The following is a 13,528-nucleotide window of genomic DNA, read 5'->3' on the forward strand; positions in this document are numbered from 1 at the left end:
TGTTGGGAGGGGAAGCGGAGACCAATCCCTGCCACCACCCCTCCCTTAGCGCCAAAATCTTTGGCCCTGGGCACATGAAGGGGTGGTGGAGAACAAAGTTGAAGGCGCTGAAGCAAGGCAAGCTTGAAAAGAGAGCCGATCGATGGGATCCTACAGTTACCACTTCCACCCAATTTAGGTTAGAACATTATTATTGCTGCTATTTATTGATTTATGAATCGGCTTTAACACACAGCTCAAAGCAATTTAACAGCTGAAAATAGTTCTTAAAAAAAACCAGTGCAAAAACAACCAAAGATGGGTGTTTGTGTTTTGTTTTTCAAAATTAATTTTTTATATATATATAATTTTTTATTAAGATTTTGAAGGTTACAGAAGAAAAATAAGACAAAATGAAAAATATATATACATATACATATACAGGTTTTGGTGTCCTCGGGTGTCTTCCCGTGTAAAAGTTGGGGTGTCTAGGCGACGTTTCGACGAGGTCTCACTCGTCATCTTCAGGCTGGTGCTTTCGGCTTCTTGTTACTGGAACAGAGCAGGATCTCAGTGTTTGAGTTCCTATAAATACTGTAGAGGGGGTGTGGTGTATAGCCTCCAATGTTCTGGGCAGAGAGGAAGTTCCCAGGCTAGTGTGCCTTTTCTTCTTTTGTTCCTTAATTACTTGAGAGATATCTTGAGTGATTTCTTGAGTGATATCCTGAGTACCACTTAGGTGGGTCATTAGGTGTGGATTAGTTGCTAAAGTCTTTGTGTCTTGACCTCTTGAACTTTGTGAAGAGTTTTCATGAGAAGATGGCTGTACTGTACTTAGTTGTGCTCTGGCTTGGCTTCGTGTATAGGGGCGAGCTGTGGTTTTGTGGCTTGTGTCAGCCAGATCTGTGTAGGGATTGCAGGGGGGTGCAGCATCCGGAGGTGCCACCATGGATTGGCTACTGGATGGTGTCTGTAATTCATCTGTGGAGAGGGTCTGGGTTTGGGTCTGGTGTGGTTGATTGGTGTTGGCGTTCTGTGTGCCTCTGGATCTGGTGTCAGTTTTTGTGGGGAGGGCTAATTTCCAGATGTCTGGCAAGCGGGATGTGTCGTCACGCTTGTTCACACTAGCCTGGGAACTTCCTCTCTGCCCAGAACATTGGAGGCTATACACCACACCCCCTCTACAGTATTTATAGGAACTCAAACACTGAGATCCTGCTCTGTTCCAGTAACAAGAAGCCGAAAGCACCAGCCTGAAGATGACGAGTGAGACCTCGTCGAAACGTCGCCTAGACACCCCAACTTTTACACGGGAAGACACCCGAGGACACCAAAACCTGCATTCCTGTACCCGTGAAAATCTACGAAAGCATATACATATACATATACATATACATATACATATACATATACATATACATATACATATACATATACATATACACAATCAAAGAAGCAAAAGAAAAAACCATACATATAGAAAAGCATCATCAAAAAACAGAAAAAAGAAAAAAGAAATAAAAAACAAGTCAAACCTTTAAATCACTTACTTACATTCACTTATTTCCTTGACCTCCTCACGCCTCCCATTTTTGTATTCTAATTCAATTAGATATTCCAGCAAATCCTTCCAACTTTGTTTTTATCCTAATAGTTTATCTTAATATACTATAATTTTACATTCTCTCTTTCACCAATTCATTTTTACTTAATCATTTATATCTTTTCTGCTAAAACCACATAATTTTTTTTCCAACATCTTTCTAACATTCCTTAATTTTGCAATATTTCTGAAGATAAACTTTAAATTTCTTCCACTCTTCTTCCGCCGACTCTTCTCCTTGGTCTCGGATTCTGCCAGTCATCTCAGCCAATTTGATATAGTCCATCACCTTCATCTGCCATTCTTCCCGAATGGGTAGATCTTGTGTTTTCCAATACTTTGCGATGAGTATTCTTGCTGCTGTTGTAGCGTACATAAAAAAAGTTCTATCCTCCTTTCGCACCAAATGGCCGACCATGCCCAAGAGAAAGGCCTCTGGTTTCTTCTGGAAGGTATATTTAAACACCTTTTTCATTTCATTATAGATCATCTCCCAAAAGGTCTTAATCTTTGGGCATGTCCACCAAAGGTGAAAGAATGTGCCTTCAATCTCTTTACATTTCCAACATTTATTATCGGGCAAATGATAAATTTTTGCAAGCTTGACTGGTGTCAAGTACCACCTGTAAATCATTTTCATTATATTCTCTCTTAAGGCATTACATGCCGTAAACTTCATACCTGTGGTCCATAACTTTTCCCAGTCAGCCATCATAATATTATGTCCAACATCTTGTGCCCATTTAATCATGACAGATTTAACCATTTCATCCTGTGTATTCCATTTCAACAGCAAGTTATACATTCTTGACAAATTCTTAGTTTTGGGATCTTTTTCAAAATTAAGGCGGAAATCTTGTCATCCAGCTAGAAAAAGCTTTGACAAGCAGCAAAAAAATATGTATTCTATTGTTTCCTGAAAGTGCAGATAGTGATATGCATGTTGTATTTCAAGAGGAATGTGTTGCTCCACAAAACAGGGGCAGCCACACCGAAAGCCCTGCTCTGAGTTGCTATGGAGCAGGCTTCTGATATTTTAGGGACTTGGAAGGAGAAACTGTCTTGCACAACAGTGAGTTACAGGATATGCAAATATGCAAGGATAAGAGCTCTGCTGGATAAGACCAAAGGTCCATCTAGTTCAGAGCTGGGGAATCTTTGGCCCTCCAGCTGTAGCTGAACTCCAACTCCCATCAGCCCCAGCAAGCACGACCCAATGGCCAGGGGTGGTGGGAGTTGTAGTTCAACAACAACTGGGATCCACTGCACCTGGAATAACCAGCAGACACACTCCTTGGGAGATCTTAAAAGATTGGCTTGGTCTGTGTCAACTTTTACCAGCAATTGACAAAAACCTATTTGACTTGAAATGATGACAGGGCAAAACAAGTGTGATCTGAGTCCACAGCATACATTTCAAACGCACACAAACAATCCTGGGAAATGTAGCTTATGTCTCACATGGCTATGATCCCCAGCACCATCAACACACTACAGTTCCCAGGATCATTGGAGTGTGTGTATACTTTAACAGTATGGTGTGTGTGTGCAGCTTAAGGTCTTTCAGCCCCCTTGTCATGGGCCTTGTTTTGGGTTTGTGTTGTGGGGTGGGGAGGAAGGAGGAGATTGCCTGGCGTCTTGAATGTTAACTGGGAGGGGGGACTTGAAGGAACCATAGGATTCTGTCCGATGACAGCGGGGAGAGGGGAATCAGCTGCGTAGAAAGGAGATTGCTAGTTCTAATCACACTCACCCCAGACTTCAGTTCACAGGAATTTGTTTCTATTGTCACTCAAATAAACACTCTCTTGTTAATCTTGGGTAATTGTCAGTAAAACCCACGCTTGAAGGGTTTGAACACCTTCTATCTACACCTGCACACCCCTTTAGCACAGTGAGGCTGCGGCAAACGATTATGTTTCCAGCCAGAGTTTCGCTCTCCTTTGTTTCCTTCTTGTGGGCATGCCTTTCATCCTCCTTACATGCCCCCACATCTGCTATTTAACCATAACACTGCTCATATTCATGGCTTGTAAATCAGAATCTCTATTATAGTTGAGGGTTTTTTTTAAGAGGCTTTGAAGCTGCCTGAAAGGGACCGATCATCCAAAACTACACATTTGCAGGTGCTTTTTGACTAATCCTCTAATTTTTGGCTAATTTCCCCCCTTTGAAAATAAATGTGACTGAACTGGATTATTGGAGCAATTTCCCCACCCACGAACATAGCGGTGGAAATGGCGCTGTGGTCACCGTTGCCAGGCAGCTTAACCATGCTTTACGCTTCTCTGACATGATTAGAGAAGGGGGAAGGAGGGAAATGGACTTCTAGATGTAGACCAGTCGTAAATGGCAGGAGCGCTGAATCAGCAGGATCCACATGCCTGAACCATGGCCCAGAAAGAACGAAGAGCATCTTTAGAGCTGTACTGTATTGGCAGAGGGGAAACAGCAGCTGTACTGCAAAATGGCTAACAGCAATGCTAAACCTTCATGCTAACCAATACTTCTTAAAGCAGGGTGGTGGTAGTTTTTCCATCACCTTTGTTTTTGCCCTTTGACAAAGCGGCAAAGCGCTCCATAATCACTAACCACTCCAAGACACAGTCCTTTCTTGGATCTAGAAGCTCTCTTGGTTCTTTGTGATTGATCTGACCTGTATGCAGTATTTCTGTCGATTTCCACCTTTTGCATTCTGCCTTTGTCCTGGACTGAGCCGGATGCCGTTTATTTTATGTATTACACTTGACCCTGATCTTCATCCAGATTGCTCCAGCAGCTCGCACCCAATTGCTCTTTGATCTCAGATTCAGCTGCTTACAAGCCCAACTTAGTTTCAGCAGTAAAACTGAATCCTGGGTCTTCGGACCATTCTCAAGGCCAGTGCCGGCTCCAAGTTTGAGGGGGTCTTTGGCAAAGTGCCCGTTGGTGGGCCTGCTCCAATTTCAGTGGGGCCCCAGACCTTTCTGGCAATGGGGAGGAGCAGCAATGGAGCGCTGAGCAATAAGCACAAAGGCATAACATAAAATCATTGAATACTTTATAAAAGCATAAACAGCAAAATGCAGCAATGGAAACAGAAAGAGCAGGATGCTTTTATGTCTGTTAATTTTTTAAAAAGAATTCCTTGTATGGGCAACTATTCAGACTGTAAAATTAGCCTCTTCTGAAATAATTTTATCAAAAACTAACTTGTTGCCTTATTAAATCTTTAAGGGGGAAAAAACACAATTTGTTTTGAAAAAAGGTCAGAAGCCTTGCTATTCGCCTGTCATGCCACTCTACCCAGTATAAGGTGTAGGATGGCTGAATAAAATCCAGAAGGTTCAAGGGTTGTAGAAAATTAGATATGAACTTGGTTATAAGGAAGTTATGGTGTGGATTGGCATAGCTAGTTTGCTTGCCTTTTGGTGATTCAGGCTACCAACTTTGCCCTTACAGTCTCTCAGAGAAGTCCGAAGGAATGCACAGCACACATATCATTATTAAAATTTCAATACCACCCTACAATATAAAACCACAAAAATACATACCATAATATCAAATAAAAACAATACCCACTACACGCAGTTTAAAAGGCCATTGATTGTTTAATCAACCAAAGGCCTGAAAGAAGAGGACTGTTTTTGCCTGGTGCCTAAAGATGAAGGCATCAGGCAAGGATCCTTTGGGAGAGCATTCCACAAACAGGGAGCCACTGCAGAAAAGTCCGCGTTCTCATAATGCCACCCACTGGACCTCTTGAGGAGGAGGCACACGAAGAAGGGCCTCAGATGATGATCACTGAGTTTGGGTTGGTTCATATGGGGAGAGGCAGTCCTTGAAGTATTGCAGTTTAAGGCTTTGACTTTGAATTGGGCCCGGAAACTGATTGGCAGCCAGTGCAGTTGGGCCAGAATTGGCATTCTTATGCTCAAACTGCCTTGCCCCATTGAGCAACCTGGCTGCTGAATTCTGCACCAGCTGAAGTTCCCAAGCCCTCTTCAGAGGAAACCCCACATATAGTGTGTTGCAGCCTAACCTACAGGTTACCAGAGCATAGGCTATTCCTGTCCAGATGGGGCGCAGCAGGACCACCAGAGGAAGCTGATGGAAGGCACTCTGAGCCACTGAGGTGGGGGCAGTAGTGACCTTTAAACACCTTCAAATACATTTACTCAAGCTTTCCAGGACTCGGACTCTACATTTTTATTATTTTGTTCTGCACATGACTCAGTTTTATTTGTGATAAACTGTTGTATTTTGTTGGTATCTAGTTTTTAGGACATTTTAATCGAATTTTGCTGTATTTTATTACTGTTATGTAAGCTGCTTAGATATTATCATGAGACAAAATATATAATTTTATAAGAAAACGAATAAATACATTTTTGATACAGTACCAGACCCTGCAAAACCTCTTGGTCAGAGGTGATAGTGAGCTGAGTGTAGACACCACAATCGATCATGCCTCCATCATATATTTTTTGCAATGTTTTAGAGGAAAGCAATCTGATTTTCCGTTTCCAGCCTTCAGGACCTTCAGTATAAACTACTGTCAAAAGCCCTTCCTAAAGACTAATAAAAATGTCTTAATACATCAGGAGAGCTTTGCAAAGTGGAGGTGACAAGCAAAGTGGTTGTAGGCAAGGCAACTAAAGAGTAAATTGCTCTGCTACATGACATTCACTGTTTAATTCTTAAATAACAAGAGTTGCCTGCTGAGCTAGGTTTGATGACCTGCTCTTGTGCTTTTAAATATATAGATATGTTTTTTACTCTGCTGTTGTGCCTTTAACAGCAACACTGCTGATCTCCATGCCATAACAGCATCCCTCTGCTGATAGCATTTTGCACTAACTGCTCCTTCCAGATCAAGCTCAAGGGCAGCCCCACATACAGTGCACTGCAGTAATCAAGTCTTGAGGTTACTAAGACAGAGTATTTCCCCCTACAGCTTCCCTGACATAAACTTTTCCTTGACAAGAAACATAGATCTGTTTTCTGCTACTTTAATTCTCATAGTTTCCCAAAAGGGATCTGGGGTGGGTGAGGACATAGGACAGTTGGGGAAAACACTGGAGTCTGACCACTTCTCAGCTAGGAGCTCAGAAAAGGGGGTTGATAATTGGGGTGACAGCTTGGCCCCTCAACTATGCACAAAAACTCTGTGTGAAGGAGTGTTTGATGAATGGGATGAGGTTTTTCTTGGGGGGGGGGGGTTGGTGGAACCCTAGATTAATCTGGTTTGGCTTCAATATGTTGGTCTTTTAGTATACAATGGTACCTCAGGATAAGAACTTTGCTTCAGAATGAGAACAGAAATTACGCAGCAGCGGCAGCAGGAGGCCCCATTAGCTAAAGTGGTACCTCACATTAAGAACAGTTTCAGGTTAAGAACGGACCGCCAGAACAAATTAAGTTCTTAACCAGACATACCACTGTAATTGTATGTGAGTGTGGGTATGAACCAGATTGGATCTGAATTGAGAAAAAGAACTCAACAAGCCCCACCTGTGTTTTAAGGCACAAAAACAACTGACCAGCGAAGACAGTGGCAAGCTTGATGCAAACTGCAAGTACATGAGCAATACCTGTAAGCATGGAAATTTAGATTATTATTTGTATACAGTGGTACCTCGGGTTAAGAACTTAATTCATTCCGGAGGTCCGTTCTTAACCTGAAGTTGTTCTTAACCTGAGGTACCACTTTAGCTAATGGGGCCTCCTGCTCCCGCCGCTCCGCCACCGTGCGATTTCTGTTCTCATCCTGAAGCAAAGTTCTTAACCCAAGGTACTATTTCTGGGTTAGCAGAGTCTGTAATCTGAAGTGTCTGTAACCTGAGGTACCACTGTATATGTATGTGTGTCAGAACTAGTGCCAACACCGTTATCTCCCGTCATGGGAGCCTGTATTGGGGCAAACCAAGACCCAGGGTGAGCAAAAGTAAATTTAGTTGCAGTGATACCAAGGAGACAGCAATGAGCTTTGGGTTCCTGCTCTCTTGACAGAAGGGTTCCCAAGTAACTAGAGCTATTTCTTTAAATAGAAGTCATCACTCCACTTTAACATCGTGTCTGCGCTGCACAGAAATAAAAGCCAACTCTTTTTTCCTTTGACAAAGGCATCAGTGCCCAGCGCAGATCGCCTGCCTACCCATTTCCTCCTCAGTATGTTAGGGAAGAATGATACACCCACCTGGGGGCTGTGTCTGCAGTAAATGGCATAGAGCTCAGCAAGGAAATGTAGCCCTCGCGGTAGAGGAGCAGAGAAGGCTTCATCTGAAGTGCAACCCTTTGTTAAAAGTATGATGCGGTGCCTAATAGGTACCCATTGTTGAAGTCCCCCCCCCCCCGTTACACAAAATTATGGTAAACAAGCACATGGAACTGTGTGTGAAATGACAGAACAGCCTTTATGATTTGGAAGTTTTTTGCTCTCAAAAGAAAAGTGCATCCAGGTCTGCCTACAATAAATTAAGCAGATTGAAAGAGCAATCCTATAAACCAGAACTTGCTACCATGACGACAGGGATGCCACTGAAAGCAGGAGGCCTGGCAAAACCATTAGGTAAAGAAAGGAGGCTGCCATGGGCAGCTGATCTGGGCTGTTATGAAAGGGCAGCAAATTACCCATTATTTTTATTTTTATTGGACTTTTAGCACCAAGGAAGCTGAGAGCCACTTGGTGAATTATCAAGTGCCAATATAACTTGACTGGCCTTGGGGATTCTGGACCTTGACCTGCGCAGAAGTAGGATCATTTTTTTGTTCTGTATCAGGCCGAGAAATTGTCACTTACAGAGAACTAGTTTACTGGGCATTCACTCTGTTTTGTTTATGGTGAGGTTAGACGTTGTGTCAAACAAGTGTTATTCCTTACTTTCCAGGACATTTCCACATTACTTTCCTTACTGCAAAAAAACCCAGTCTTGGGGAAAAGCCCATTTGTTGTGCAGGAACTCCAAATCAATTCTACTTGCATGAATTGAATTTATCACTCAATCACACCTGACAATCTGCAAGTGCTCTGTGTCTCAAGCCAGCCCTGGAAAGTAGCATCCCAGTTGCACCTTCTCAGAAATCTGTAAAGAATGCAGCTTCTCTCATTTTAAAAAATAGAAAAAGATTCCTCTTGGATCAGACCAAAGGCATGTTTGGTCCAGCAGCCCTTTTTCGCTATGGTCAACCACATATCACTGAGAAGTCCACAAGCAGGAGACAAGGGTGAAACTGACAGCTGCTGAAGACCTAAGGTGCCAAAATTCATGTGTCAATAAATTGATAGGTCAGCAAAGCAAGTACATTTGGACTTGGGGGTCACTACACCAAAATGTTTGGGAGCTGCTGCACTACAGGACCAAAGAGGAAGTGCTTCCAAAGCTGAGGCTTCATCCTACGTACACACAGAAGATATAAAGTACACTCACCACCCATGTCCGAAACCAGTAGTTTCCCATAGGTGACAAAGGTCTGACAAGCATGTGGAACTCCCCTCTGTAAAAGCTTTCCCTTGATGTCGTGAGTATTTGTTATTGCCAAATGGAAAGGGGAAGAGGGCCATTTCAGGAGTGAACAGTCATTCTAGCTGTTGGAGGTTTTAATGTGAGTAACAAATGCAGATTAATATACATTAAGCCCAGTAGTTAGATTGCTGCTTATGAAAATAGTCTATGTATTTCCCTTAAGAGCTTGTTCACATTTTACGGTGGAAAAACCAAGTAATTTCTCCAGGACTATATTTTTAGCTTACTGGGTGGGTGTAGTGCTGGAAGACTATTGGAATATTTTGATGTAGGCTCCGTGGGTCCTTACTTACATGTACATGTTCGCAGTCTAATAGTCCCAAGGCTCTGATGGAATCTGGCTAAACCAGAGGAGGGGAACTTTTCCAGTCCTGAGATCTTCCCGGGAGCCACATCCTATTGGTGTGTGGGTCCAAAGGCAAAAGAGGCAGAGCAAATATCACTGTTACCTTTGTACAGCACTGCGTCTCCTCCATCCAGACAAGCAAGAGGCACTATTCGGGTTCAAAGACACATTCCAGCCAGGCAGAAACACTCTCGGAGGAAGTGAAATGGGACCAGCTGGTATGGCTGCATAGCAGGAGTGGCCTGGGAATGAGTCCCAAGGGCTGCATAGAGAGACCTTGAGGGCCCGTTTGGCCCATAGGCTGAGACCCCTCACCCCTGGGCTGAAGTAGTGCATTTTCAAAGAAGACCTTTCAAAGGTCACAGCCTTTAGGACATCTATTGGGCTTTTAGAACTCCTGTGTATGTTGGATTCCTCCCTCCACATTTTATCCTCACAACAATCCTGTGAAGTAGGTTAGACACATTTGATTTCCTTGAGAAATTGCTTTGTATTTGCAATTAGTCTTGAGGAAGACCTAGGTGTTCCCTCCAGGTCATGCAGCTGCCATTGCCGGGAGCCTGGAATTTGTTTTCGTTTTTACGGTACAGTGGTACCTCAGGTTACATATGCTTCAGGTTACAGACTCCACTAACCCAGAAATAGTGCTTCAGGTTAAGAACTTTGTTTCAGGATGAGAACAGAAATCGTGCTCTGGCGGCGCGGCAGCAGCAGGAGGCCCCATTAGCTAAAGTGGTGCTTCAGGTTAAGAACAGTTTCAGGTTAAGTACGGAACGAATTAAGTACTTAACCTGAGGTACCACTGTATTATGTCTTTTCTTTTTTTTTGCATTGTGATTTTTTGTGCTGTGAACCGCCCTGAGTATAGAGCGATGTGCAAATTTAATAACAGCACATCTTTTATTTGCTTGTTTTGAAAAGCAAATATGCTTTGCTCCTACCAGCAAGGATAGTCCCCATGCAACAAGATTTCTTCCTCATCTATTATATTATAAGTATATTATATTATAATTATATTATTATAATACAATAGCTACCGGGGTATTGCTATCAGAATGATAGATCTAGGAGGGAAGCGGCTGTCATCATTTCTCAGTAATTAACATTTCTGTATAAGCCCTCAGAGAAACACTGCTCAGCTCAGAGACCTCTGCTCACAAAGGGAGAGCACAGCTATTATTCGGTGAGTGATGGCAGGCCTGCACTTGCACTGAGATTTGCTAAATTAATAACCCCTCAATTAAATAATGAAGAATCTGAACAACAGAGCTGATGCTGCATTTTTTTTTTTTAATTTTGCTGCTCCAAAGCAATTGCAGAGCTAGTAACAGGAGGAAAAGAGTGATATATTTAAAAAGAAAACTAGGCAAACAACAGCTGCTAGACTAAGAGGAAACAGCGATCTGCAAAGAGAGGAAGTTCATAGAGGCCAAGCTCGCAATAACTCTTAATAAAAATACAATACAGAAAATAGGATCTGAGAGTCTCCAAAATACAATATCTTAAGGGATTGGCAATAATACAAAATAAGGTTCATTATGTACAAACAATTTCTGCTTTTGGTCTCTGTACAACCATGTGAACTTGAGGCACGCATGGACTATGCCCAGGAGCATGTCTAACTATGGAACAGTGGTTCTTTATGCTGGTTTTGGGTTGGGACAGAGAAGGGTGTTTTAGGGGTGGGGTGGGGAGGCTGCAGCGGTATGTGTTGGTCCCTGGTGGACTTGACTGGAGAAGAATTGTTCTGAAGGATCTCTCCATCCCTACATAAACTTTGGAAAGGAAAGCCATGGCTGCAGCTTGCTGACTTTTACATCTGTCCCAAATGTCACCAGGAAACATTCAATGAATGGGGGCATGCAAGGAACATACACTTGTCCCTACCATCTCTTCAGTCTCATGTTTTAAAGGGGGAAATCATAGGTAAAAGGAAAAGTCCTTGAGGTGGCTTGTCTAGAGAAAATTGAATGAAAAGACTGTCTACAAAGAGGGTCAAGAACTGGGATAAGGCAAGTGTGTTCCTCATCACTGAGGAACTGATTCATGGGGGTGCTTTGTGAATTTTGCTTAATGTTTAATGGGGGGAAAGCCTCCTTTGAAGAACGTTTTTCTTTTTCTCTTATCTGAACATTTAACTGTAATATGTCTCTGCCTTTGAATTCTCTACATTTTTTAAATGTAACTATGTAAAAATAAGTCACAAAATAGAAATTAAGCTTTTTCTGACACGGAGACAGACACAGCTGGGGAATATTTATATAGTACAGATTTGTGTGCCAAGAAGTTGGTAACTTTTGGTGACATATTGCAGAGAGAGGAAAGAACATAACCAGTGGCCATGGTGATTGTGAGTGGGGGTAAATTAGAGGGCTGACTGAGGCTTCTGTCCAAGTTGCCAGACGCTATCCCTGATTGTGGGGAATGCAATTTTGACACTGGGAATCAGGTGTATAAGAGGCGGAACTCAGGACCAATTTGGAGATATCTAAATGGAACAACCTCTCCCATGTGCTGTGCAATCCTATGCATGTTTATGCAGAATGAAGTCCAATGGACCTTCTCCCGTAGTAAGTGTGTTTAGGGTTGCAACCCACGCCCCTTACAGTGTAATCCTGCACATGCTTACTCAGGAGTTAGCCCCACCAAGTTCAATGGGACATACTCCCAGGGAAGCATGCATGGAATTGCAGCCTTAACCAGGCATCTACTAAAGGATCCTACATCCAGGCAGAAGAGGCCTTGAGGGTTGGCAGCTGCTACAAGTATTCAGCTGCATCACTGGAGATTCTGTCTCTGCAGAAAGAAAGAAAAAAAGTACCAGTCAGTCATTCTGTCACCTGCTATTTATTTCGCAACTCTGGCCTCTGATAACTGCTCTGTTGCTGCCTCCTCCTCCTCATAATCATCATCATCATCATCATCAACAACAACAACATCATTTTATATATTTCTATCCCACTTTCTCCCCGGAACTGGGACTCAAAACAAGTACAGATAAAACACAAAATCCTTTGTTCTATTTTTTAGGTTGGCTGGTGAGGTTCCTCAGAAGATTCTCCTATTTCCTTATTTCTCACTGTCAGTTGAGTGGGGTGGGGTTCTCTTTGCCTGGACCAAGTTTTCCCAAACTTGGGTCTCCAGCTGCTTTTGGACTACAGTCCCCATCATCCCTGGTAGCTTGTAGTCCAAAAACAGCTTGAGACCCAAGTTTGGAAAACCCTGGAACATAGCTCAGAGTTAAGAGTTTATGCTGTGCACACAAGAGGTCTCAGGGAAGGATCAGAAACTTTAGGTTGATGGTTGCAAACTGAGGAGAAGAAAAAACACAGCCTGCCCTTGTGACTCCTGAAGACTGCAATCAGCAGTGATGTTATGGCATGGAAATAAACACCATGAGTGGCTGACGCCTGCAGATGTGTTAAAAGCACAGGAGTAGTGGTTAGTGGTTTGCTTTAAAGTTGGCAACCCTGCTTAGACCCCACGTTGCACTTCGGAGATCGAATATAGCTGGAATGAGCTGGAAAGAGACGAAAGCCCCACACCTGCTTACCTCTCCTGGAATTGTTTCTTGGGGTTAGTGAGAGCTGAGCTGGTCTGGTTCTGATCTGGCCCCTCCTGGTGGGGTTTGTGCAGGTATTTGGCTGTTTCGTGGGCCACAGCCAGGGGGCTGTGCACATGCTCCTGAGGTCGCTGTTCTTCGCTTTGGCGTTGGTCAGCTTCCCACTTGTCAGGATGCTCCACAGAGATGAAGGAGCTGTAGCCTTCCTCGAGGGAGCCCCCATGCTCATCGTAGAAAAGAAGGCGCCGTGACTGAACTGAAAAGGGAGCGTTTTGTTAAGGGCTGAGAACAGGAACTTCATGAGGCTGTTCCCAGCCCACTCCCATGTGCCAAGGCATGTAGATAAAGCCAGTCACAGAATATAGAGACATCTTGACTATCACACACAAACTTATTGCAAGGCTTTGCATTCTCTCCCCTTCTTGTTCTCAACAGCTACAGAGCAAGCAGAAATCTAGCAGGTGAGGCATTCATTTGCTGCATCTCCATAGGAGTAAAAGCTGCACTGCTTGTCATGCAGTTCTTGGAGGCTA

The 13,528-nt window shown here is 43.2% G+C and overlaps 1 protein-coding gene across 1 annotated transcript in view; it reads right to left on the bottom strand.

Annotated features, from left to right (window-relative positions):
* Positions 1 to 10,709: 10,709 nt before the first annotated feature.
* Positions 10,710 to 13,528, bottom strand: part of CREB3L1 (cAMP responsive element binding protein 3 like 1) — a 90,026-nt gene continuing 87,207 nt past the window's right edge. The window contains exons 11-12 of the mRNA XM_081835393.1: positions 12,987 to 13,251; positions 10,710 to 12,229 (exon numbers count right to left, since the gene is read on the bottom strand). Of these exons, the coding sequence (XP_081691519.1) occupies positions 12,193 to 12,229; positions 12,987 to 13,251 (302 nt within the window). The 3' untranslated portion in view covers positions 10,710 to 12,192. The remainder of the gene's footprint in view (positions 12,230 to 12,986; positions 13,252 to 13,528) is intronic.

The sequence above is a fragment of the Podarcis erhardii genome (genome assembly GCF_964252035.2).
Source record: "Podarcis erhardii genome assembly, chromosome: 1".
Taxonomy (NCBI): Eukaryota; Metazoa; Chordata; class Lepidosauria; order Squamata; family Lacertidae; genus Podarcis; species Podarcis erhardii.